Consider the following 27,430-nt stretch of genomic DNA (forward strand, 5'->3'; position numbering starts at 1 on the left):
CACTACAATTTTTATCGTAAAATCTCTCTTGATTTACGATTAAAAATATACCAAAAATTATGTCTGAAACAAATTTGTCTATTTGTATCGACTAAAAAATTAAGTACGCATTCATCAATTTATGAAACGATATAATAACGTTCTATTTAAACAGTTTAATCAGCACCGCAAAGGATGCCGTCGAAAGACCTTAGAAACCTATATATAAATCAAATTAATTAAAGCCCTACAGAGATTTAAATTTCAAAACCCCCGCAACATTGAAATGTTCACCTACAGGCTCTACATACCCGCGTTTCGCCATACTTATTCGTTCTTCAATAATTATTATCTCAATATTTAATCACGTAATTCTTCATAAATTGTACTTCACAACTTTCCTTCTGAACTCATGTGTTGCTAAATAAATCTCTACGAGATTTAAAATACAAAAAAAAAAAAAAAACCTGTATGTACAATATATCGAGCGCATCTCAAACGCGAACGGATCGTGTCGATTAACTCTCTTCCTAACTCTGTTTCTGTTTTCGTTACAGACCAGATGAGCGACGTCTGCAAGAAGTACTACCTGCGGGATCTCTACAGGAAGATAGACGGCGCCGTTCTTACCTCGCAAAATGAGAGGGACCTCGATTGCGCCATTACTTTCCAGACTCACAGCATCCTCCAGCGGTTTATGCTCCGATTCGATCAGCTGCAGTTAGACTGCAACGACCATCTCTACATCTACGACGGCGCGCACGCGGTCGGCAGTTACAAGGTAAGTCGCAGCCATCAAATCTACGCGTGTGTGCGCGCACGAGGGATATTATCGAGAGCTGAGTGTTCGGCTCTATAGCTTTCGTGGGGAATTATCGTGAAGGCCGCCTCGATAAGACATCTCACGTTTCCTTTAACGATTTCGATCGAGAGGATAACGTACACGTATAAAAGGAATAAATTCAGGAAAAATTATCGAGAAGAAAAAGTGATGGATTTGAAAAAGTAATTGATATCGATATAGCTACGGCGAAACGAGATTTTGGTAATGAAAGAGTCTGCTCGCGGCGACGGTATTCGGAGCGAGATGACACGCGGTAACGTTTCCTTTGCGATATCGATAATTGAACGCGCGGGGATTATCCCGTTTGGAAACTCGGCTGTCGCATTACATTATGCGGAGATATTTAATTTACGTTAAATTATGATTATCTCAGGTTACATAATCGTCGAAGAGTGCGGGAACGCGCCAATATTTGAAATTCGCGCAACTTTTCCCTGATGTTGGATTTCACTCGTTAATGCGCGAATAAATATCCTTCCTCTCCTCGATCGCAAAGTTAATTTTTAGCGATATAATTCATTTAATAAAGCGTTAAAAAAAATTAATTTGAATGCGTGAGTAAATAAACGAGTTGGTTCAGCTGGTCGACGCGAGATCGCCTCGAGATGGTTAAATCGGGTCAAGGCGAGGTCGAGATAATGTTTCACGATATAGTACGAAGCATATTCTCATGTAAAGCATGCAAAAATTATTAATGCGCGGCCGTGACAGACGTTCTGACGATCCGGCTTTTAGATTGGCTAGCACCTTGAGATTTCTCAACAATTTCTCAACGAAATTGACGTAAATCACCATTACGTATGAAATCTTTCAAAGTCTCTCTATTATTTTCTTCGTTAGCGAGCGCTTGCCATTTCGAAGAAAAGTAGGCAAATATCGGTGTTGTACAACGTGTGCTAAACGTGTTAACAGAAGCGAAGGCTAACTCAGTAACTAACTTAAGCGAAAGTTTCGTCTAATGAGGATTTGATATGTTAATGAGCGAATTGTTTAACGAATACACGAAACGTTTAAATAACTGCAGCACATGCAAATGATGCAAACGCACAAAGATATTATTTTTCAATTAATTCGAAATGAAATTTGCCGGAGAGCAAGTTCTACACAAGAGTTAATTATTAAGCTACTTAATGCTATATAGAACGAAAGTGTTTAAAGGATCAACTGGGAGCCATTAAAACGCGGCAATTTGCGCTGAAATTGCTGCGTGGCTCGTGTTTCAACTAGAAATTGCAGACGGTATTAAACGTGCTAATACAGAATGTCATACGAGTTTGGCTTCGCTACTAGGGCGAAAACAAAAATTCACAAATGAAATTGTAATATCCCATTCGGAAAATAATATTAACTTTTATGTTTATCGCTATTTGCGCTCGCGGACGCGCGTGCATTATAATATTTTTAGACGATTATTTTTAAACATTTTCTCTTAACGGGCGAGAAGCCAGTGTTTTACGTAACACAGTAATCACTCTCGGCGAAATACAGAGAATACAAAAAAATAAAAAAAATAAAAATAAAATAATAATAATAATAAAAAATAAAAAGGAACAAGATTAACTGCCGCGCTGCATTTTATGTCTGTAAATAGTTTCTGAAAATTGCTTCCTACAATAGTAAACTAGCCGAATATTTAGAAAGAATTTTATTATGCTTTAAAAGAATGAAACGCTTTGAAGAATGCTCGAGTAAAGACCACGAGAATTAAAAAAAAAAAGAGAAAAAGAAAAATGCTCGAGATATGAATAATTAATACTTTAAACATAACGTGCGAATAATGTTTCTGTAAATAATTAACGTTTTATTATTTGGAATATCCGATTGTTACCGCTTAAGAAAATGATTCAATCAGTTTCTTTCAATGTAGTCCGCAATCACGTTCAATGCGAAATAAATTCTTTTTTATTGAAAAAGTTACAAAGGACGAGCAATTTAAAAATCCTCCGATCATTTTCGATTAATTTGATGACGTGGCACGAAGACGGTTGAAAGTAGCTTCTTCGGCGAACGACTTTATTCAGTGAATTGGCCATTAACGAAAGATCGTGACTGATGTTGCACTCGTAACGTTTACAATTGGCCATAAGGATTTTCCTTCGGTTTCCCTAACGATCGGCGTGTGCAGTCGATGCACTTCTCGCGTGCATTCGACGCGGACCGACCTAATTGCCGTCATCGATCAAAGATGCCGCGCTAATTGCAAGAAGAACGGTGTTATTTTCTACGTTTAGAATAATGCTATGACGAGGAAAAAGAGAGAGAAGAGAGAGAGCGAGGGAAGAGAGAGAAAGATTCTTCTCTTGTGGGCTCGTCCGCGAGGTTGAATTTTAATGTATTCCACCATTATGCATTCCGAACATGGCCGGTGCGGGACATGGTAACGCAAACTTGCGCCATTAATCAAGATTTGTTTCTTGAGAGAACGACGCGAACGGATTCAGGCTCTCCCATTGTCTCAAGTTTCCCCTCTTCGATTTTTCGCAGAGGAACCCGACGAATACTACCAGCGAGTCTTCATTAAATCATTATCATTTGTCTTTTTCGCATGAAAAATGTTTCGATGTTCTGTTTCATGTCTAACGCGCTTATCGCAAATAACAATTTATGTATCGAACAGAGAAAATTGATTAAACGCAACGGCGATTATTGTAGCTTTTCATGAGTACTTTTGCGATTCGAGTGGAATGTCGCGACGATATATTTCCCGAGCCGACCAACATTCCCTGAAAAATGAATTCATTTTTTACAGCCACCTCCCTATGCATCCCGTGGATGCGTATCCGAGCACGAGCTTGTTTATTTATTAAGCGCACTCAATTACGCTTCCACACCGGCAGTAAACAACGCTCTCGTTCGCAGCCCGACTGCAATATAGGGTGGCTAAAATCACATGAGTTCGGTCTCTATACGTATAAAAATTCCCTAAATAGAATAACAAAAAAAAAATATATATATATATATTTATATATATACACAAGTATTTGTAGTAAAAACCACTTAAAAATATTATTTTAAAGTACTGTTTTCAAATTAATTTTATTAAAATTTTTTTACTCTCAAGAGACTCAGAAATATTTATTACACAGATGTAAAAATTTTTTTTAATTACCACGTATTTAAAGACAATTCAAATGGCAGCAGTCGCATTCATCTAATTATTTTTTAATAACATAAAATAGTTTTAAGTATTATCTAGAAACAAAAATACTTCGCTGTTTAATGCGTCGTTTTTTATATAATTAAAAATTTACAAATATATATTCGCGTCTGCAAATAATACGCGCTACGAATGAGTAGTGAATTATAGACAGCTTGGATATGAGTTGCATTTTACTTTAGCCACTCTGTATGCATTTGCCTCTGATGACGCTCACGGTTTTCGAAGTGCGGAGAAGTACGGCTTCTGGCATAATTTAGGGGCATAATTTACTGAAAATAAACGACCCTGCAGTCGGCAAAATATCCTCTTAATTTAAATTATGTTCGGATGCTTCTCGCAGCATATTATCGGCCGTACGCGAATACGAAGGTTACTTCATCGCATTGGCGTGTCGCGGATGCGCGTAGATATACGTGTGACAGAAAACAAAAAGTTGGAAGGGTAATACAATTTTGGGTAATAGCACTTTAACTTTAAATTTTTTCTTTTTTTACGACTTTTCTAATGGGCCATTAAGCATACTCTCTTTATTGCGCTGCTCTCTTTACTCTTATTTTCATATTATGTCACCTGCCTTTTTGCCGAAGACTTTTTTCCGCTTTTTGAGGTATCTCCTCGAGGAAAAAAAAAAAAAAATACCCCGACAACTTTTATTCCGATATACTGTTTCTTCAGCAATGTAGCTGTATTTAGAAGGGAAAGGGAAAGAATAGTACGTATCGCCATATCACACAGGATACGAAATGTATTATTCATTCTTTGAAACTTTTAGCGGAAGTCATAAATGCAGCAAGTTGAATACGAATAAGTGTGAATGAAGAGCGAACTTCAAAAGTACCGAGCTAAGTTTATTATTTTCTGTCGCGCCGTGTAAAGAAACTTAGTTTTAATTTTTGAATTTTATTCTTGTGTGGCTGTATGGTAATTCTTTTTTTTTTTTTTTTTAATCCTAACAACGAGATAGAAGTCTTTCCCGCGCGAAAAAAAGGAATATTACAGGCGTCTAAATTAGAAAGATCGGCCAATTAATCTTAATGTTTTGAATATTCAATGTATACATATATTCCATGTTCGCGATCTTTCTACTTGTGAGTGCAAGAGCACATTATGCGTACCTATATGAACCGAATATACGTAAAGGAGGAAATTTGTCATGAGAAATGTCTGAAGTTTTAATTTTCAAATTGCGCTGTTCCAATGCGAGCGTCGCTAAGAGGACGATATTTTTAACAGGATCCGCTTATACTCTTTTTCTTGTATTCCCGCCCTGTTGGATTAATTTGCGTCCCGGGATCCGAGAACAGGCGGTAAAGTTCTAATTTCGTAACTTGTAATTAACTTGGCCCGCGAAGCTAACTTCGTTCGCAAAAAAAAAAAAGAGAGAGAGAGAGAGAGAGATGTGGCAGCCAGCGGAGTTAGCGGAAAAATCTGTTCTTTAATTGCTAATTCAAATAACGTAATTAACTCCTTATCGATGAGAAACATCTACTTACTGTGGATCTTTCGCTCTTGTCTTCGGCAAGAATCAAGACAACGGATGAGTTTATATAATTGGAAGAAAAATTAAGTGTTAGATACTTTTAGAGAAAACTTGGCAAAATCCGTGAAGTGTAATAATTGCAAAGTGAACTGTTTCGAAACTTACTTTGCAATTAGTAGACTGATTAAACTCTATGGATTATTAAAGATATCGAGAGAGTATAAGATATTTTTTTTTAAGGAGAAATACGTTGCTGATTAAAAATGCAGAGATGAGACTGAAGAGTAAACTGTGTTGTATGACAAAAACAAAGCACTGTAGATTTCTGCTGTTAATAAATTACTTGATAGACGTACCGACTCCGTTTACGTTTAATTTTTCGTTGAACGTTATGAAGACGTCAACCGACAATACGGCCGCGGTCTCAAATAATCGTAAGGGTGGTGATTGCAGTACCGGAAGTCGTGACGATATCGCTTCAACATGTCATTAGTTTAAGCCAGCTACGAAGCGAGTAACGGGGTAGCTTGGATGCTCGCGAGTGAAGTTACACCGCCTGAGAAGGTAAGGCCCGGTCATTAACGGATGAACTTCGAAAAGCGTTCCCATAAATCCGCCAAAAGCCTCCGCCCGCCGCAGAGGCTCCCCGGTACAAAGCTCTCGCAAATATCTCGAGATATTGATAATGGAGGCGGGAGATGATCCGCGGCATCTTCCATGTTTCAGCACCGACGCGCCACTAAATACCTCCCGCTAGATATGCGGGGGCATTACGGAATGTTCCTTCTCTTCTTCACATATAGCTTTTAATTAATCCGCGGATATCTCAGTACTGAATTAATAAAATAAAACTCCGCTTTTACTGATACCAGCGAATATAATGACGAGAAATAAAGATTACGCAATATTTATGACATAGTAATCTAATAATCGTTCTATTCTGGAAATACGACGGCGTTTCTTACACGCGCATCTCATAAGAGTGAGAGTTGCATAAGTACTTAAAATAGCCGAGTCGTAAATTTTTTTCCTACTGTTGTTTTCAATGATATAATATCTGTGTTTTCTCGCAGCTAGTAAAAAAAAAAAAAATTGGAATCACGCGGTGTTTCTCTCTTTCTCTCTCTCGAGTAGATTGCTGATATAGTTTTGATGCGCGCAGCATTTATCGAAGTAATTTTTCACGTAAAAATTCCGAAAGTTCAACTTATCGTATCGTCAATAACGTAATCGCCTTTTATAAATTATTTACGTGCACAGTTATGCTTTGCTCTCGCGTTATCATTTGGGAGCGATTGTTATTCAGCGAGTATCACGTAATATTTTTTAAAAAATATCACGTTTATTTCAACGTAATAGCAATATGAAATAAATATTGTTGCATCGTACTCGTATATTTCTGGTTAGGGGACGGGAAATATTGTGTTGTACTTAATTCGAAACCGAAAGCAAGTTCATTCTACTTCCTAAATGCATCGCTTTGCTGCTGTAATTTAATCATTACAAAAGTGGCAACCGTTTACCATATAACAAACGTTGCATGAAATGATTTATCAATTCTAAAGTGTGCAAAATTGTTTTTTTCTTTTTTTTTTCTTTTTCTTTTCTTACAAGTTCATCTATCCTTGGGCAAAATGCAGTATAAATTTTGATTAATTGAGTGCGTTACACCTCTCACTATGACGTCATACAATTAATTAATTAATTAATTATTTTTTTTAATCTTACTTTAAAATTTTTTAGTTTTCGAGTATATGCTTTTCAGCGGCGAGCACGAGTAAGCCGCCGTTCTTCTTTTCGCTCTAACCTGACGGCTGTTGGCGCAGACAAAGGCTTAAGCTTGTAGTCACGTCGACTCCACGCTAACTTTTAGAGTGTCTTCAACATACATGCAATTTTCCATTTAGTTGTCAAGCGCAAACATGGTAGCTCGGAAAATCTGCGTATTTTCGCGCGCTTTACGTACGCGAAATCTTTGAATGAAAATTTACATATTTTCCTGCTTGCCACTCCAAATATACCGTTATTAATATTACACGCGCAATTATTTTAAACAATAGATTTTAACTACGAGCTTTACACGAATAATAGTTAGAACTGTTTATACGTATATTTCTTTTTCTCGAGTAAAAGGGTAAACGAAGACTAAGAAAAAAAAATATATATATATATATCTTTTTTTTTGTGTGTTTAAAAACTGGCTGAGCATTTAGATCGTTATGTCATTTTGACAAATGTCATTTTTATACCGCGCGGAGCAGAACTTCGAATAATCGAAACGTGAAAATATGCTGTCAACTCCGTTTACTGTTACACGCGACTTTACCGGAGGGATCTTTCATTTTGCCTGCGAGTAGCGCGGCAATCATGAATATTTAATACAGTCGTTCGGCGTGTGTGCGTACGGGTGCATTTTCTTTCGATATTATGAAAGATTCATGTACGGCATCACATTATTTAAATTACATCACGCTTTCTCATACGCGTCGACAGTTCGGAATTATTCTGTCACGGTAGCACATGTGATAGATATGTGAACATAATTCGCACGTTGTAAGGAATTTGTGCTGTATAAAAGTTTCAACGCTACTTGTCACGTCTAGAGGCTCTCTTTTTTTTTTCTTTTACAACATTTATTACTTTACGATAAATTAATTTGACAATTATGTAAATGCAGCGTGAGATATAGATATCGACTCGCGCTTAAGCGGCCAACTGTACTGTGAATCGGGCCAAATAGAAGGTAATTGCGACAAACATTGAATATGGATAACGAGCACTGAGCGAAATCAATTTCTGTACCATGCTAATGTTATGATTCTGTGAAATGATTATTACAAGTTACAAAATATATCGCACTTTCTCGCATCAGCAGTTTAATAAATAAAATAAAAAATAAAATAAAAAAATCTATTAGATTAATTGAAACGCTATTAATATTCGCAAAATTATTCTATACAAGTATTACGTGTAATAATTTACTTTAACATACGCGTACGTTATATCGCTACTGTTATCATCTGTATAATAAATTTTCCGTTGCGAAATTACAAATTGCAATATAACGCAACTTGTGTAAGAGTGACGAAACGAGGGTGGATTTATTGGAATAAAAAGCCATTTAATGCGACGAATGGCAGTTGAAGGATTGTTCTTCCGCCGTTCAAGCTCTCACGTATCCCGCGATTGCGCCGGTGTGCGAGTAATGATAACGTCGACTTGAACTTTCTTACGGCATGATATCGCCCTCGAGAATTTGTGCAGTGCTTACCGTGGAATTTCGTAAGTTCCCGGAAGCTGTGCAGTCTTGTCGAGGCGTCGGGGAGAAGAACGAGGGGCAAAGGGGAGGAAGGGGCACTAACTAAGAGAGTTACCGTAAAGTGTTGTAGCGTTAAGTTGACCGAATTTATGTTAGTTGCTGCTGTTTTGGCCGTAACCATTTATGTCGCGCGATATTCTGAAGTATCATGGCTTTTCGAAAAGCGCGCGGCGTAACAAAAGGATTATACGCCAGTGTGACGATATTTAAAAGATTACGTCCGACGTCAGCCAGTTTCTATAAAGGTGCAGGCGTCGGAGAAATATCTTTAACCACGCGGTACAACGCCAGCTTTGCTTAGCTGCGTGAAATCGCACCTTAAGACAAGGTGTTGGGTGTTGAACCGTCGATTTAATTTTTCGATTATCCTAATTATAACCATTTTATCTCGCGGTCTTCTGAATCCAAAATTGACGCTCTGAATCGGCGAAAATTCTACGCGATTAAATATGTAAATAATTTCACCTTTCCATTCAGCTTTTATATGTCACGTAACTTTGTCATCGAATTCTTTCCACGTCGATAAATGTGTGAAGTTAAAATTTCACGTTCTACTTCATAATCGAACGTGTAGCTTGTAAAAATAGTTTAAGATTCTTTATTTATTTACCGTTACTTTTTTTCTTTTTTTTTTACAAATTCTAATTAAATTCTAATTACAATGAAATAGCTCAATTTATAATTTAACACATTTCTCTTTTACGTTTATTTACAAATACTCAAAGCGAGAAACTTTTCGCTGAGAAATTTTAACGAGCTTAAAAGCGAACACTTTTTTTTTTCCTGCACGTGCAATAAATCGTTACAAGCATTTACAACTGATAGAAACTTCAATACTAGACGATGATTTGAGAGTACTCATGCGGAAATGAGATCGTACCATCCGCGAAATTCTCTGCATCGAAGGCTTCAAGATACCGACAGACATCTCTTCAAATTTCATCACCTCGTGCATATTTTAGTCGTTTCTGCTATGCTTTATTTTCATCTCTTTATCGGAATAACATGAATTTACCAATATATCTGTTTTGATTCTTTTATGTTAAAATCGGTATTATCTTCGACGCTTTCACATGAAATATAAAGATCCTTTATTGCATTTGACACATTGTATTGTATTTCTTTATCTATCGTACAAAACTGTATTAAATTTTAAACATTTATACTACAAATTTAATTTTAAACCAATATTAATTTTATACGTAATTAAATGCACCGAGGGTGACGTAATTTATCGAATCCTTCTTTTCTTTTCTATTCGCGCGAAGCCTCTAATTAATGTTTCATTAGGTACCATTTGTCTTACCCTGGAATATCACATTGCTAAATACGAAAATTATGTCATTTTCTTAACTAGTAATTAATTATCCTGCCGGTACTGAGAACGAGACATATCAAATTACTAATAAACGTACAAACCCAAGAGCTGTGTCGCGTTAATAAAGACTGAATTACTACTGTTTCACGTTCGCAAAGTGAACTAAAATAATGAAGAACATTAAGTCCTCTCGCTTTACCTTTTCAGTTGCATAAGTAATTTATACGGACGCATCTCGTGTAATATTAAATTTCGCTCAAAGTTCACTTAAACATTTTGCGCACTGAACGTTAAAAACACCAGCAAAAATAAGTAAGTGTTAAAAGTATTTTATCACAAAATAGCAAACAATGATATACTATAATATATGTATAATTAATGTGTACGTGTATTAATTAGCCATATATCAATCTTACTCAATGAACATTAATCAAGTATTGCAAATTAATAATAAACATAAATGTATGTAAACCTGGATTAAATATTATTTTATTTTATTTTTATCTACTTCCCATGGAAAATTATTAATTAAATTAATGAACGCTTTAATTTTATCACCGATTAAAAGCTTCCCCCCGCCCTCTACCTTTTCAAACCCGTGCACTTGATTTATAAAAACGAGATTACGCAAATATCGATTATCCCAAAAGAGCCACGTCGCTATTTATCCGCTCCAATTTTTACCGAGGTCGACGTGCCCTTCGTAACGAAAGGAGCCGCCGCGTTTGCGATAAGATTCTCTGCTGATTCGAGCACCTCGCGCCAAGTTACGTTCGCTCGAGTCGGCCGCCATGGAAATATTCAGTTCAATCGTACGATCTGTAGGTCGATAAATCCGCAGTTGAGGGGGGGGAGAGGGGGGAGGGCAGGGGGAGGGACGACCGAGATTGAGTCATTAGTTACGGGGATAAGACTAATGACCCAATCCCTCGAACGCGATAAATCAGTTTCCCAAGCGGGTGAACTTATTCGGCTTACATCGGCCGACCCGCTGTAACCGGGTGTAATGGCGAACATTCGGTCCACGAGATACGAGTAGCACGCGTTGGCGAGCAGCGTGTAGTAAATTCGCAGTTATGAGCTGGTTCCGCGAGTATTCCCGCCTTGTGATTTACGCGGGGCCATACGGCCGACACGGTAACGCGTTTAATGGCGTTACGTCTCGAGTGTCGCCTCGAAATGGAGAATTAGTATCCCGATATTCCGCAGATCGTTCTTTCAAAACTGCAAAGATCTTCGTCTATCCGTCAGTTATCTTTCCCCCACCGTGCCGATGAATACTTTATTAATTGAAAGCCGGGACACTTAAGACAACGCTAATGGCATTTTGTCACAAAATAAAAAAAAGTTCTATCTATAAATTCGTTTTACACGTTTATTCGTTCATTATTCGATATCGCACGTTTCTTCGCGATTAATTATTATCATAGCGTACGGGAGATCACGTTTGTGCAGTTAATACTTGTTTCAGTTGGCGTTCGCCGGCAAAATAAAAATATATACAGAAAATATTACGATATTCGGGCCAGATAATCCATGATTCATTCAAAAAGGTTATACATATATTCTCCGAGTTAATCATCTTAATTATGTAAATTCCGTAATTAGACATACAACTTTTATTCCGTACCACTAAAGAAAAAAAAAAAAAAATATTTTCTGACATTATTCACGATTAATGTGATTATCTATTATTCGATTACACGAAATCATTTGCATTTGCAAAATGTTAGCCAACAGTTTGGTTAAAAATAAAGTAAGAGGTATTTATTTTGCACCCGGAACTGCGCTAGACAAAATATTCAAAGCTGCGGATTTTATATTAATACTGCGTTAGAGACTGAAATAATTTTTTTTTTTAACTGTCTGTATTAGCTAAATAATTATGAAAAATGTTTATGAACTGTACAATGTTCTATCCATAATAATACTTCATACGTATAACCGCCTCGTCTCATTGTATTTATTTTTCTACTCTCCACGTGTTTATTCCTGTTTGCGCGTCCTTTCCTGCGAGCCCCGGTAATATAGATAATGTGATGTGAACATTCGAGTCGGTAGCATATTTACGTACGTCCGATCATGGAAGAAACACGTTTCTGCGTTCAAGCGTTTATCTACGTGGCATTTGTCATCGCCATAATTGCTGCTTTTTACATAGGTAAATTTATAAAAGAAATAAATTTCAAAATACATTATCTAGCTGCCTATATTTTAAGTACGTAGATAACAATGTTTTAACTATTCTCGGAATGTAATAGTCACACCTAAAATTAACCACGCGTTACAGCAACGGAGAGAAAACCGTGTAATTTATGTCACTGGTGGATACCAATATGTCGCTGGTGTATATCTCATCTCGAACGGTATCACGTATTTCTATTGTTTTTTTTTCTTTTTTCTTTTTTCTAAAGTCGATCAAACCCCCTGTCCGGGTCCAGTGAAATATTACGAGGATATTGGATGCGTCCCGGTGTATTTAAGCACAGGTGACCGGTGCGCGATAAGATATGACTGTAGCCGCGTGAACAAAAGATCTAAGAACAAGTGTTATATCAACGGCCACGTGTACAAGCTAAATACATATTTGAGGCGAGAAGATGCAAATCTTTGTGAGGACAACTGCGTTTGTAAATCCGGAGGTCAGAATAAAATGTAAGTATGACTTTAATGTGAATGAAAGCTGAAGTTATTGTTATAAATAATAATCAAGTTATAACTAATATATAATAATCAAATGTGTTGGATTTTTTTTTTAAACTGCAATTATTTAACGTAGCGCTGCATTTGAATGCAGCGGTGCTTCTTGCCCCGAATCATCTAACGACGATGATTGTTATATACGGAATGACATGTCTAGTTGTTGCGGAAATCCTATAAAAGTTTGTTGTGAGTATCAAAATATTTCTCGTGATTCTTATAAAAATTTTATACATTGTTCACGTGTATTTATAAAATTTTAAATAAATGTGTTAGCCGATGATCCGGAATACTTTTCTACTTGTATTGTACACGGCCGACGATATAGAGACGGTGAATTTTTTTTCGTGGGAGACGACATGACTTGCGTTTGCCGACCAGAAAATAATGACGGTGATAATAATATTATTTAAAATAAAATTATTTTAATTTTTGGCTTGCGATTAAGAAAAGTTTTATTAAGCGTATATTTATTTTAATTATTACTGAACCATTTCCACCTTCAGGAAAAAACGGTTGGCCTTTTTGCGTACGAGCTAATCATTCTTGTAACCATCCCGCATTCGATCACACAGACTATTTTCGTCACAAATGTGCTCCTATTTTTTACGAAAACTATATTTCATATAATATATTGGATCCGATTCCTAAAAAGTGTTACATTGACATGAGATGCAGTAAGTCTGCGAAAACGATTTTAATTACGCATGCACTTCATGTTATTCGTCCTGTGACATTTTTTAAATTGAATTTTTCAGAGAAAAATCTCGAGTTCGTTATTCCCCATCTTGAAAATTCTCTTTCCGACGAATATTATAAAGGTACGTTTTTTATTTAATTATTACACTAAGTCAATTCATTTTTTTTTTATGAATGTGACGACCTAAAACTTAAACTAATTATACCGTGCTATAATATCCCGTCTAATAAGAGTCAATTGCGACTTTAACTATTAATTACAAGATATAACTCATATATTCGCTTGGTATTTTTTTTGTATTTTTCCAGAGGAAAATGTGTGCATAATGGGTGATTTAAGATTGCGAATCGGTGACAAGCTGAGTCCATTAAATTCTACCGATTGTACGAAGTGCATTTGCGAAGTACCGCCGCTGCTAACTTGTCAAACTTTCGAAAGTTTCAAAAATGGCATGTGTAGATTCCCAAATGGTACTATATTTTCTGTTAATCTTTACGAATAATAGGACGCCGTAATTATTATTATTTCTTTTTACGAAAATGTGCAAAATCTTATTCCAAATTCATTTAAATATTAATAAAAGTATTATATCTGACAAACATTATATATAATAAAATTACACCGATAATGATATTACAAATTCAATGTTTTACTTGCAACTTCGTGTATTAAAACCGCGTATGATTTATACGTCCAGTGATATTAATAATAACAAAAGAACAAATTGACTTTCCGAAAATTAAACCAAATACGTTCAACAGAGATTCAACGTAGCGATTCAAGGCAAAAGATAATTCGTTACGATACAATGAGAGTTATGTAATTTATTAAATCAGCACGATGACTGATAAAGCAAATTACTCTTTTCTGTTTGCGTTATTTATACGCTTGTGCAATTCCTCAGATTTTTCCTCGTCCTCGTATCGGTTCGGATCATTTTTGCCCGAGCTTCCGATTCTCTATCGTACCGACTTTTATTTTCTAGCATATTCCCTCCCTCCCCCGCCTCCTAGACAGATTCTCTAACGCTCTTTAACGCGTGTGTTTTCTTCGATTTACTCTTACACCTACGTAGTTTCCCCTCTTTTTCTACATCGTGTCCCTGCGTCTGCGTCATTCATATATTCACCTTCTTTTTCGTGTCCACTTCCAGAGTGCGACTATTGGTCGAGGTATAAATGACGCAGCGCGGACGCAAGTCGTGTAAGGTTTCACATTGACTCGAACATGACACGTCGTGATCCTCGGTCTCTCATTCGGATATGCGCCTATCTGGCGTTCATCGCGGTTGCAATCGCGGATGATCAAGGTGAGTCGCAAACGACAGGGAAAACCACGCTTGGAAGTGCGCAATAAATTGTAAAAAAAAAAAAAAAAAAAAAAAAAAAAAAGAGTTGTTTAAATATAAATTTCGTAAGTGTAACATCGCAAAGTGATACTCAAGTTAGTTCAAACTTAATTGTTCAACGAATCTTCTTGAAATAAAATCGCGGCTGCTAGTTAATGGCAATTATACGAACGTTGACATTTTAGGTTTTAGAATCGTGTCATGCCGCGCGCCTAGCATCACTCCGTGACGCGAATAACGACGCGGCTCTACGCGCTAAGAATAAATATTTTATTTGGCTAATGAATTTTTATCAGTCGCCCATGTCTCGTATTAACTTCCTTTCGTTATTTCCTACGGTAAAGAAGTATGTGACAAAACAAACTGTCCCGGGCCACTGGCGCATTACAAGGCTCTCGGTTGTAATCCGGTCTACGAAAAAGAAGACGATTGCTGCGCAACAAAATACAACTGTGATCATTTGAAAGCGAGATCCCGCACGAAGTGCTACGTGAACGGCAAAGAGTATGAAGTAGGAGAGAAACTCAGGGACGAGGACGCGAATCCTTGTGACGTTGGTTGCACCTGTGCCACAGGACACGACGGAATGTAAGTGAAAACGATAACAAGTACGAATTTTTTTTTAACCGTTTCGCTCCTTCTAATATTATTTAAACTTTATTCATTAAAACTACGCAAATTCTTTTAATACAGAGCCAGCTTTAATTGCGCGATAGTCGATTGTTTCCATCAATCGCCAAAACCAGGTTGCTACAGAAAGAATTCTCCGTTACAATGTTGCCCCGGGGAAGAAGTGTGTCGTAAGTAAAAAAAAAAAAAAAAAAAAAAAAAAAAAAATCTTAATCGTTACATTTTTCGATATAATCGATTGCTAATTAAATTAATAATTAAATTGTGATAATTTTGTGGCCTGTGCTTTATACTTAAAATATTTATTGAACTTTGTTAGAAAGTAATATTAATTAAAATACTTTGGTACTATTCAAATTTAACAATCCATTTAGCAACGTGAAAATTATTTCTGTTGTAAAGTGTATGTCAAATATGCAAATAAAATCGTCCATATCTCTTGTAGCTGAAAAGCCTGAAGACAGAGCCACTTGTATTGTAAATGGAAAGGAATATAGAGATGGAGATTACTTCACTGTTGAAAGTGAGCCAGATTTAAGTTGTATATGCCAACCAGGGTATAAAGGTAAATGTAACTTACGTTCATATTCCACATACTATATACATATACAATTATATTCGACAGAAAAATTAAATTTAATTTCAACTATAACATACGTCTCTAATTTAATTAAATGTAATTTATTTCCCTAATAAAAAAAATGTCACGATTTTTAGGAGAAAACGTCGAGCCTTTCTGTGCAAAGCCTAAACATTCATATTGCAGTCCCGAATTTCATGATGCGAGCGTTATTTTCAGTAACTGCGCTCCAGTTTATTATTCCACTCAATCACCGCAGACTGATTGCAGCGTATTTTCGAGATGTCGTAAGTTCACAAGTTGCAATTTGTTGCGTGGTGCACGTATACCATACATGCATGCCAACGTCAACTATGTAATAATAATTTTTAAATTTATTTTTAGAAAATAATAACGACACTGTTATTCACAATGAGAACAACTCAAAATCTACCAACAAAAATGACGATGGTACGTTTTACATCTTTTACGATAAAAAAAAAAAAATATTTAAAGAATTATATTTGAAACTACTTTTATGATATCAAATAATGTTTCATATTATGTTCTTTTTTTCTCTTTTTAGATGAAGACGTATGTCATTTCGGTGATATGACCATGCACCGTGGCGACGAATTGAATCAAGCTACAGATTACAATTCTGTATGTGTTAAATGCGTTTGCGAGGTGCCTCCTTTGCCTACTTGTCAGCGTTTACCGGACGATGAATGCGATATTACAAAACATCCACCTTTTAATCAATAAATACTTTCGATATCTGTGATAATGTGATTACATCAGTTATTTGATGCAGAATTTTATAGTAACAGTATGTAAATGTAAAAACTTCTCTACATATGTATAAAACTCTAATGCAACTTGCGTTTCTTGTATTGATTACAATAAAAATATATTTTTAAATATCGCATGTTAAAAAAAAAAAAAAAAACATGGTGATTAAAAATTTTCTACTTTATGCTTGCAATTTAATAATAATAAAAGTCGTTATTATATTAATTCATAAAAATTAATAATAAATTTTAACTGTTAATCATAGTTTTGCAATGTCAACTAACTTTCAAGATAACCTAATGATTTATTTTACGTAATAGTATGTACGTATTAATTCCCCTTCTTTATCTATCTGTATCTCTGCGTCTGGGTCATTTATGCATTCCACGGTCTATCTCGTGTCCACTTACAGATCGTGGCATTCGTGGCTACTGATCAGATATAAAGGACACCGCGCGAACAAAAGTCGTGTAAAGTTTTAACATTGTTCGAACATGTCACGTCGTAGCTTTCGTTCTCTCACTCAAATATGTACCTATCTAACGTTCATCGGCTTTACTGTCGCAGTTGATCAAGGTCAGTCGTACGTAAATAATAAAAATGGTAAAAAAAAAAAAAATGTACGATTATGAAATTCTTTTTAGATGTCTAATTATTACATTACGAAACTAAATTTTTATGACTGTTACATTTCCTTAATAATTCTTACTCGATAAATCTGTGACGTAAAAATAATGCAGCAACTCAGAACGATTCTTTTATCGGTACATAAATATCTATTTTTATCGCGTTCGATAATATAAAGAAAGTTTAATTCTTTTCGTTCTTTTTTCTTAATTATAAAGAAACATGCGATCAAACAAAGTGCCCCGGTCCATTGGGGTATTACAAGGTTCTCGGTTGTACTCCGGTATATAAAAAGGAAAGCGATTGTTGCGCAACGAAATATAACTGTGATCATCTAAAAGAAAGATCACCTACCAAGTGTTATGTCAATGGTAAAGAATACGAAATCGGGGAAAAACTTAGAGAGGAGGATGCGAATCCTTGTGACATCGGTTGCTTTTGTGCTAAAGGAAGCGACGAGATGTAAGTAAAGCTAGCAATATTTTCTTTAACTATAATCTCTATTTAAACTTTAAGTTTTGCTTATTAAAATTACATTTGTTTTTAATATAGCGCCGTATTTGTTTGCGCGGTAGTCGATTGCTTTCAACGACCACCAAAGCCAAACTGCTATAGGAGAAATTCTCCATTACGTTGTTGTTATGGAGAAGAAATTTGTCGTAAGTATAAATTGAATTCTAATAAAGAACCATATGTTCTACATATACATATTTATAATAATTTCATCACTCTTGCTTGCATGACTTGCTTTTACGATTAATGCAATATAAACATCTTTGTCTTGTACAAAATATACATCGTTATCTCAATTACGTTTCATAAAAAAAAATAATTATTAATAATTAAGAATGTTAATTTTACATATTATACTTTAAAATTTTCAAGATATTTTAATCGTGAAATATTTAAATAAAATTATTTACGCCTTACAGCTGAAAATCCCGAAGACAGAGCTATATGTAATGTTAGCGGAACGGTATATAAAGATGGAGAATACTTCAATGTTGAAGGTGAACCGGATTTAAATTGTGTATGCCAACCAGGCTATGAAGGTAAAGATCATCTTAGACATTTTTTCGTCATTTTACATTTTTCGGTGCTAGACACTTTACTTTAGCAAATATGTGCAAAATACATCTTAATAAGTGACTAAGATTCAAGCCTAATTTAAAGCCTATAGTTTACCTTTTTAATTTTATTACATACTTTTAGGAAAAAATATTGAACCTTTTTGCGCGAAGCCTAAACATCCATATTGTAGTCCTGATTTCCGCAAACCATACACCATTTTTAAAAAATGCGCCCCGGCTTATTATTCCCATGAAACACCGCAAACTGATGATTGCAGCTTATTTTCGAGATGCCGTAAGTTAGCGAGCTGCGAATTTATGTTGCCTGTGCTTATGCATGTTGTTATTTAATAATTTAAAAATAATAATTTTTTAGAAAGCAGCGATGACTTTATTATTTCTAACGGGAGTAACTCTACAGACGAAAATACTGATGGTACGTTTAATGTTTTATAACATCCTATCTTAAAAAATTGATGCGTTACACATGAATTAACTTTATAATTGTTGCCCAAAGATATATATATATATATATTTTTTTTTTTTTCCTTACAAGTTCATCTATCTTTGGGCAACAATTATAAAGTTAAATCATGTGTAACGCACCAACTTTTTAAGATAGGATTGAAAAATAGCACGCGCGCATGGTTTATTCTAGTATTAATAAAATATTTTATTTTTAGAAAACTTAATCTCTCTCTTTTTTTTTTATTAATTTTATTTAAAACTTTCGAATTGACCGTAAAATAAATTTATTATCGAGATTAATTTTTTTTTAGGTGAAGATGGGAAGAATTTAGACGAGACAGATCTTTGTCATTTTGGTAATATGACTATGCGCCGCGGTGACGAGTTGAATCTAAGTACAGATGTCAGTGTTCGGTGCGTTAAATGTGTCTGCGAGGTACCTCCTACACCTACTTGTCAGCGTTTATCAGACGAGGAATGCGATCGTTTGCCTATTCAATATTAAACAACGTTTATAACTATGATAATGTAATTACTACTTTTGTTATTCAATTGTAATATTAAGTATTGCAAATTATTGCCAGTTTCACGAATGTATTATTCATATAAAAATATGAATATATATCTTTGCTTCGTAATTCAATACAAACATTACTTTTATTAGCTCGGAGATAAAATGCAAATCATGGGTTAAACACGTGCTGCGAGCTCGCCATAAACGATCTTTCGAGATGACAATAAATTGGCTATATTAAGTTCGCTTAAAATATTGCCCGGCACGGTCGGCGAAGTTCGCGAAAGTAGGTGGTGATAGTCTAGAGAGCGCCAATGAAATATGAAGGTATGAAAGAAGCGTCGTTCCGGAAGTTGTACCGTCAGGTTCTCCGATAGCGAAAGTCATATTAGCGACAGATAATTCCACCGGTGAGAATCCCGTTCTAGTAACGAGCACATTGAAACAATCCCGCAATATAATTAAAGAAACTACAGAGCGAATAATTACGAAACATAAAATTTAAACTCGGTTTAAAAGCTACCTAGGGAAATAAAATTGCGAAATAAAATTATTTTAAAAAATCATAAATTCTTTCATTACTTTTTACTTATAATACAAGTGTATTATAATTTTCAATAAAAATAATTTACTTCGTTAAACAGTTCTCTTTACTTTTTTGTACAACCGCGTATAGATAATACTCAATTTATTAAAAAATTGTATTTTCCGAGAAAAAAAAATTAGATCTGCAGCAATGATATTCGGAATGTATACGTTCGCGAGAAATACCTACTTTGCATTACGTATATAAATCTCCATATTTTCGTGACACTTTCCGTGTTACACCGAGATGCGAAAGTGCTTGACTAACGCCGACTTTTACGGCGCGGCCGTCTACGTAAATTCTACTTTTTGACTTTGATACTAATACAAAAATTGTGTATTTACATAAAAAGTTTTATCACCAAGAGCATTAGGTAGACACGCATCTCTTCAGGGATCAACTTTCATGGAATATTTCTACTCATTATATTTTATATTATACTTAAGCTTCGCTTACACTTTGTATACGAGTTTTTATGTCGATTTCTATCGACTACAAGCTTTAAAAAAAAAATTTATTGTATTTCTACATTCGCTGCGTAATAAACTTTGACTCTTTTTAATAAAAATGTATTCAAAACCAATAACAAACTATTTGAAACCGATACCGGTATTAATAAAACTAAGAACTGAATATTGAAGAGAATCAGACCGCAAACGTAAATTAATATCAAAACTTTGATTAATCCGCTGACGAACTTTATCTAAATAATACTTATTAAGACAAAAATCAATCCTCGAACGGAAAGTTTAACAAAATCACAAAAGTGTTCTTTCGCGTCGAATGTTTTATTCCTGTAGAAACAGGCATTTACAATTAATATAACGTTTATAGAAACTTCAATTTTGTTCATTCGATATTCCCGGATTAATAGCCGCTGTGTATATTCTCGAGACATTTAGTGATAAAATTAATTATGCAAATGGTTTTCTCAACGGATAAGTTTCTAAGAAATTAACGTAACGACGGGCCAGCACTTGCGAATAAAAGCGATCTTAACACCCGCATAGACGTTGGCCCGCATGTAAAACGGCACACTCCAAGAAACAAGCCGAGCGAACTGATTAGCTGATGGATCGTCTGGCTGTCAGGACAATCCGGAATGTACCGGCGGAGATGGGTTCGACTGAATCTGAACAATGGAAGTCCTACGATCCGCTGGAACTAATCCCGCCAATGTCGTGCTAAATTTCAGTAGATGTAGTTCACTATGGTTAACTGATTGCTGTGTACGAAATCGGATCGTATATCTTAGGTGCAATAATATTGCGATTTAATTTAAATCAATTTAATTTGTAAAAAAATTTATATAAAAAAAAAAAAAAAAACGTCTTGACGTCACGCTGACGTCTTTCACGTTTAAGATAACTTTTTCTTCATTCGCGGCCACATGGTAAAAGTATTGTCGGGGCGAAAAGAAAAATGCGGAAAGTAACGGGGTGCGCTTTCGCATGAAAGCGCGAAAAGAAAAAAAAATAAAAAAAACCCACGTGAACCGCGAAACGCGGGCTGGCCGATGTATCCATAATTCATAGCGGTGACGGTTTGGCATAAACCCGGATACTAATTTCCCAAGCTACTACGCTGCCTGCGTCGCGCTGCGTGCTCGTTAAGAGAGCGCGGGTCTGGATGCCGCGAGATGCAATTATGATAAACCGGGGGAAGCCTCTTCCGAAAGCTTTCCAAGGCACGGTCTACGGGTACGGCTAGAAAGCATGGCCCGTCTCGGACTCGCGTTCATCCATCCCGCTTCCGGTTTCCTGTGTTACGTGCGCTGTGTACCCCCCCGTAACACCGACATCCCGTTACCCTCCGATAAGCTTCAGACTACAGAGCGGTATCGTGCAAGGGTTCGCGATCGATCCCCCGCGAGATGAATGGCGGGGCTGTTAAGCTCGTTGGGCCAATCAGGCACGACAAGAGACGATGTTGGTGTTGCTGCATTATTAATTTACTCCAGTGTAATTCCCGATTCGTTTGATTAAGATCTCGTAGGCTGCCTGTGTCGCAACAGACATATTTACGGTCGATGGTTAATGACGATAAATGGAGAGCGATGTTTCGCGGTTAATGAATTGATACGAATAATCGCAGCTAAGCAAATGCTGAATTCATCACCGTGAGCGATTATAATTCAAGTTTTCATCATTTGACGTATTATTGAAACTAGATGAATCATGTGCATTATTATGCATCGACTTGTGTCAATAGTTAATACGGACAGATTGAAATGTATTATGAAAATTTAAGGTTTGTAAGCTGCAAGGATTTTTCTTTTTTTTTTTTACTTTAAAACTTGTGACAAACATAGACAAGAGTGCTTATAAAATCTGCAAAGTTAACAGACGAAGAGCTTAGCAAAGTGATTATAACGTAACTTTAATAACTGTTTTGCTTGCCGCTGTACCAAAACTTTTTCGAGCAGCCTAGCGTATATGTATATAGTCATAGTCAAGAACTTGAAGAGTTCGCGACAATATTGTGACTGTAAACATTTTTCTTGCCTCAACGTTTCGCGTCGGTCTGATAAATTCGCAAATGACGATTTGCATCGCGATAATAACGCGGGTTTTCCCCCCTCTTTTTTTTCGCACACGTTCATTTTTATCGAGTACCTGTTTTGTCGTAATTTACGCCTGCACTTCCCCGTCTCCCCTCGGTTAATTATCGCGATGAAAAAGGCTCTCCTTACTGTCGCGCCAGAAAATTGCACTCGCGACGATCGCGAGCACCCTAGTCGCATTACGACACCGCGCTTTCTCGTCCCGTCACAACGCTACGCTGTAATGGAAACTTTGTGAAACGCCATTCCGGGAATAATAAACGCATTACCCGTACGTTCTATCTCCCCGTATTTATTTTCGCCCGGCGGCCTTTTAAGTGGCAGTATTTCATTCCGTTATTAAGCTGCACTATCTCCCTCGCGCGTCCGTCGTGTCCACTCGCGAGCTATTTTATCAGATTAATTTTTTTCCCCCGTGCAAATTTTCCCTGATGAACGCTTTGACGGATTAAAAGTTGAAATAAAAGTTCTGCGACCCGCTCCCCCTGCTTGAACGCTTTCATCCAACAAATTACTTTCACGTTTCGGCGCGGCGCCGGCCCGTTCTTTTTCACGTACGGAAAAGTGACGCGAAAATAAGTTACGGAATACATTTTAAAGTGCTTTCTTACGCGCGCGGGGTTTATTGAGATTTTTAACTTTCATCGTAACAAGCGAGTGTACCTTAACCGTGGTCTCTGATACAAGAAACGGAAATTTTGAGCGACATTTTAATTTCAAATAATATTTCAGAAAAAGATCGCTGCCCGCGCAATTTAATTACGATCACCGCGGATATTTCTTTACGTTACGTCGTCGAGTAAACTCGACTAAAATTGCATAAAAAGTTCTTATTAAATAACGCTTTGTCTTGCCTGTGTTATGGTAAAGAAGGGACCCTTTATCGGATTGAAATAGGCCAGTAATAAAAGGCGGAAATTAATATTCAATTAGCGAATAATATGCAGCGCAACAATTTGCATATAAAAGATTTTTCAGCGTATGTGTTATTCATCGGCCAGCTTATCCGCGAGAATACCTCGGGCAATATTTATAGTAATGCAAAATTGAAATAAAATTCTCACAGAAACAAATAATATGCCCGTTAGTTAAAATCCGAAATGGGATTTTCTTTCTATGAATACATTACGCGAAGAAATTATATTCGACTTTTGCGCAGGGAAAGGGGTGAAACGATGCAAGATGAGCGTGGCGCAAATGTAAATTGTATCGTGTATGAGGAATATAAACTAATGATCGAATGTTTGCGCGGGATTTTGTTAACCGTAATCGCGCTATCTATGAAACGTGTTCGCTCAGCTGTAAATCATGATGCGTTCGCGTCATCCGCCATAATAATTTACCGTCGAAAGGACAGTTCTCCGCGCCGGCGGGCTATAATATTTGATTACTATCTATTAATTATGACTCGACGAGGAGAAGTATTTCACGGTTCTGTAGACTTCGGAGATCGATATCAACGCGGCGCATCGTTGCGATAATTCTGGCTTATGGGATCATTAATTATGGGAGCGTCACCACCATAGGTATCGCGTAATGTCTTGGACCAGCTTTCGCGTCGCTTCCCGCCCGTGAGAAATTGGTCAGCGAACTTTGCGAAACTAGCAGCCGTCTGGATCTCATCGTTTTCGAAGTTTGCCGAGAGGTCGTAGCGAAGCGAAGGACCGGAATTCGTGATCGCGCGAAGAAAACGCTGCTCGCTCGCGTCGATAATGGTTTTCGCAAGAGCATTTATCGAGAGGTTTGAAAATTTCCGTCTATTTTACGCGTTCACTATAGTAACAAAATGTATATATTTTAATCTTAAAAGTACTGCATTTTAATTATTTTTGATGACAAATTAAAATTAAAATTAAAATAATTTAATTATAAACATTTTTCATTTCACGCTGGATTATCCCTTCTCTCTTTTCTTTCTTTTTTTTTTTTTTTCAGTAATATATCTTTTGTGGTGAATGAAGTAAATAACGCGGTGATATTTCTGTCGGAGGCGACTTTACACGAATTTCGTATATGTCGTAAAATGCGTGCATTTGGCAACCGCATCCGAGATATAAAGGCCTTACACGCGCTGTACGCAATTTATAACGGCGGAAGTGCAATTTTACGTCGGAAATATATATGTGACCGCGACAAATTTTATGGAAAATATAATGCGGAAATATGAGGCTGCTCTTCGAGCCATCGATGTAATACATACTATCTATCCTTCCTTATGAAACATTCAAGCTTTTGAACGATTTCGTCAAATATATCGTGCAAGCATGTCTGAATTATTGCTTACTAATTATTTATACACATTTCCATAACAATACAACATGGTTCTCGATTAGAAAAATAATTTCCCAATATCTATTACTCACTAATTTGAAAAAATAAAAAATACGATAAGTCAATTTGCTTTCATCTGTCTTTTTTGAAACCGATTCGTCCGCTACGCGATGAATAATTTCCCAAATAATTTCTGTCACGTCATTTAATATAAGGATATCTATTTTTAATATGATTGATGGGCAGCGAACAATTTTATGGCTCGGGGCTATTTTTTCAGTCGGGATTTCAAACCGAGCTACATATCCTCGAAGGATCCTCGTTGTTTGCACGCACGACAATGGTCTCGCCCCGGCCGCCACTCGGCGCCTCTTTCGAACCTCTTCGGAATCAACTTAGGACGGCATTGTCGTAAGTTCGCTCGAGGCCTTCTTTCATCGACTTTTTCCTCAACGAAAAAGAAATTGCACCTTGGGGACTTCGCTGGGAGATTCGCTCTATTCTCGCGTGATACGTTGAAAGTCATGTAAATGTAGATTAGGTGGTCCTCTCATGGAGACGGCGACCTCCATTCGCGTTTGCATCACGGCATTGCCATTCACCCAACGTTTTCCCGAAAGATGTATCTAATCTCGCGACGATCTTTGAACCCTTCCGCGGACTTTTCCCTTATTTCCCGTGTCCAATCTATTTCAAATTCTTAACTTTCACGTGAATCGCAAACCGCGCGCGCAAAAAAAAAAACCTTTTTCTATTTTATATTATCTATAATTTGTACTTTCCATATTAAAGAAATAAAATTATCTTCTACATCAATATTATTCGACTGCAAATGGACAACATGAAATTTCGATAAATCTCATTTAAATGCGAGAGCGTAGATTAAAAAAATTGACGTGTAGAACGAGGTACTCGGGGGGACCTTCGAATGTACGATCGTGTCAGTTCATTTGCCATGAACGCACGTCAACGGCATATCAAAGGGTAAACCGACGCTCTATGCAGGTACAAGAGCAGCCCTTCCTGCTGCCGGCTTACGTCTACAGCTTGGCTGTCTGCTTGACGATGCAGATTACTTAACCCTACGTTTCGTGCATGATCGATGACTCTCGTCGTCGGAATTGACAAGTACTCGTCCGGTTGACATGCGGTCGATCGGTGAGCACGTTATTAAACCGCCGTTCGCGTACGGACGCAATCCTAATACCAGACAGAGTACACAATTTGCTGCGCGCAAATAGACCCTATAGATCAGTCCGAGAGTGAATCACCGTGCGCCTACAGTATTGCCGATAATAATACGATCGCAAATTAGACTGACCTCCATTCAGCGACGAGATACTGGCAATTAAATTCGACTGCGGCGTTTGATTATCGTAATTGTTTACGGGCCGGCGTGAAAAGTTTTTTGCCGATATTCATCGCGCCGTTTGACCGTCGCGGTTAAATATCGAATTCAAAACAGAGCGGATTATTGCACCCTCTACATATACGTTTCCGACAACGTGGCTTTTTATGCGCTTGTTGCGTGCGCGAGCAACGAAATCTTTCCCCTCGGAAATAAACGCCCCGATCTAAACATCGCACTTGGAAGAGCAGCCTTTGGTCGCGTAAAGTGCCCGGAGTATTCAAGTGTAGAGTAATAAAAAGAAATAATGACTCGCGTTCATAACTGGCTATGATATAAAATTTATATCGTAGATTAACGCTATGGTTTTTCGACCTTATCAATTCTCTCTACAGTTATTAGCGACCGGCAGAAAAAAAAAAAAAGAATTTGTGTCATTATATAACTACAGACTTTATTCCGTAACTTTATTCTCGGCGACCTAGTTTCTCGAGCAGTTGTATTTTTATTTTTAGACCGTTATTTTACTTTTATTCCCTTTCTTTTTTTTCTCTCTCTCGTTACGTGTTATCTGCTAATACGTTGCACAAGCACGTTATCCTTCATGGCTTAACGACGAATAATATTTAACGATTAGCTTATCTTAAATTACTTTGCATGTCATGCAAAAAAAAAAAAAATGCATTGTAACTGTGAAAGCAATTGTTAGAATTATATTTACAATTATTTTGTAAAGTATAAGTATAAATTATAGGTTTAGTTTTATTGATCTAAAAAATTTACTCCACCTCTTAAGAGTTCTAATGCAGTAATAAAAATTGCAATTTTTAGACATCAATTATAAGAAATTTCGTACGAAAATAATTCTATATTTTCATATTAATACTTGCTAATAAGAAATTAATAAGAATCGCCAGTGAAAATAAACAAGAATGAAAAGTTGATATTTTCAACATTCAGCACATCCTCTGCTTGTATTTTTAATGCGAGCACTCGGAAATTCATCTAGCGCGCTAATTATTTCCGTTCATCTGATACGCAGAAATTACGTTGTTATTTAGCCGTGCAGAAGATTAAAAAAAAGAAAAAGAAAAGGAAGAAAAAGAATGACGTACAGAAAGCGAGAAAAAGAGCAGACGGATGAAAGCTAATGA

General features: G+C 36.5%; 4 protein-coding genes across 7 annotated transcripts in view; all 4 read left to right on the plus strand.

Annotated features, from left to right (window-relative positions):
* LOC139105886 (uncharacterized) overlaps window positions 1-27,430 on the plus strand; it is a 146,377-nt gene that overhangs the window by 88,825 nt on the left and 30,122 nt on the right. For both annotated transcript variants that reach the window (XM_070662214.1, XM_070662220.1), the window contains exon 2: window positions 537-760. In XM_070662214.1, the coding sequence (XP_070518315.1) occupies window positions 537-760 (224 nt within the window). The remainder of the gene's footprint in view (window positions 1-536; window positions 761-27,430) is intronic.
* LOC139105903 (uncharacterized) lies at window positions 8,247-14,145 on the plus strand. Of its 2 annotated transcripts, XM_070662256.1 has the most exons (7): window positions 8,247-12,261; window positions 12,515-12,755; window positions 12,880-12,989; window positions 13,077-13,193; window positions 13,307-13,477; window positions 13,559-13,621; window positions 13,809-14,145. In XM_070662256.1, exons 1-7 carry the CDS (start codon window positions 12,183-12,185, stop codon window positions 14,000-14,002), a joined length of 975 nt encoding a protein of 324 aa, XP_070518357.1. In that variant the 5' UTR covers window positions 8,247-12,182; the 3' UTR covers window positions 14,003-14,145. The 2 variants fall into 2 exon arrangements, with proteins under 2 accessions (XP_070518357.1, XP_070518348.1); XM_070662247.1 differs by having other exon boundaries at window positions 13,307-13,621.
* Window positions 14,649-16,960, plus strand: LOC139105913 (uncharacterized). Of its 2 annotated transcripts, none has more exons than XM_070662269.1 (7): window positions 14,649-14,809; window positions 15,193-15,436; window positions 15,542-15,648; window positions 15,924-16,043; window positions 16,196-16,345; window positions 16,443-16,508; window positions 16,624-16,960. In XM_070662269.1, the coding sequence occupies exons 1-7, from the start codon at window positions 14,728-14,730 to the stop codon at window positions 16,800-16,802; spliced, it is 948 nt and encodes a 315-aa protein (XP_070518370.1). In that variant the 5' UTR covers window positions 14,649-14,727; the 3' UTR covers window positions 16,803-16,960. The 2 variants fall into 2 exon arrangements, with proteins under 2 accessions (XP_070518370.1, XP_070518379.1); XM_070662278.1 differs by having other exon boundaries at window positions 14,672-14,809; window positions 15,196-15,436.
* Window positions 17,309-20,662, plus strand: LOC139105898 (uncharacterized). The gene is made up of 8 exons (XM_070662233.1): window positions 17,309-17,405; window positions 17,675-17,918; window positions 18,009-18,115; window positions 18,389-18,508; window positions 18,669-18,821; window positions 18,903-18,962; window positions 19,306-19,522; window positions 19,659-20,662. The coding sequence occupies exons 1-7, from the start codon at window positions 17,324-17,326 to the stop codon at window positions 19,497-19,499; spliced, it is 960 nt and encodes a 319-aa protein (XP_070518334.1). The 5' UTR covers window positions 17,309-17,323; the 3' UTR covers window positions 19,500-19,522; window positions 19,659-20,662.

This window comes from Cardiocondyla obscurior, linkage group LG01 (genome assembly GCF_019399895.1).
Source record: "Cardiocondyla obscurior isolate alpha-2009 linkage group LG01, Cobs3.1, whole genome shotgun sequence".
NCBI lineage: Eukaryota > Metazoa > Arthropoda > Insecta > Hymenoptera > Formicidae > Cardiocondyla > Cardiocondyla obscurior.

Coding starts and splice junctions, on each gene's coding strand:
- LOC139105903 (XM_070662247.1), top strand. CDS start 12,183: ATGGAAGAAACACGTTTCTGCGTTCAAGCGTTTATCTACGTGGCATTT. Junction 12,262..12,514: donor AATTGCTGCTTTTTACATAG/GTAAATTTATAA, acceptor TTTTTTCTAAAG/TCGATCAAACCCCCTGTCCG. Junction 13,622..13,808: donor TTCCGACGAATATTATAAAG/GTACGTTTTTTA, acceptor GTATTTTTCCAG/AGGAAAATGTGTGCATAATG.
- LOC139105913 (XM_070662269.1), top strand. CDS start 14,728: ATGACACGTCGTGATCCTCGGTCTCTCATTCGGATATGCGCCTATCTG. Junction 14,810..15,192: donor TGCAATCGCGGATGATCAAG/GTGAGTCGCAAA, acceptor CCTACGGTAAAG/AAGTATGTGACAAAACAAAC. Junction 15,437..15,541: donor GCCACAGGACACGACGGAAT/GTAAGTGAAAAC, acceptor CTTTTAATACAG/AGCCAGCTTTAATTGCGCGA.
- LOC139105898 (XM_070662233.1), top strand. CDS start 17,324: ATGTCACGTCGTAGCTTTCGTTCTCTCACTCAAATATGTACCTATCTA. Junction 17,406..17,674: donor TACTGTCGCAGTTGATCAAG/GTCAGTCGTACG, acceptor TTAATTATAAAG/AAACATGCGATCAAACAAAG. Junction 18,963..19,305: donor TACAGACGAAAATACTGATG/GTACGTTTAATG, acceptor ATTTTTTTTTAG/GTGAAGATGGGAAGAATTTA.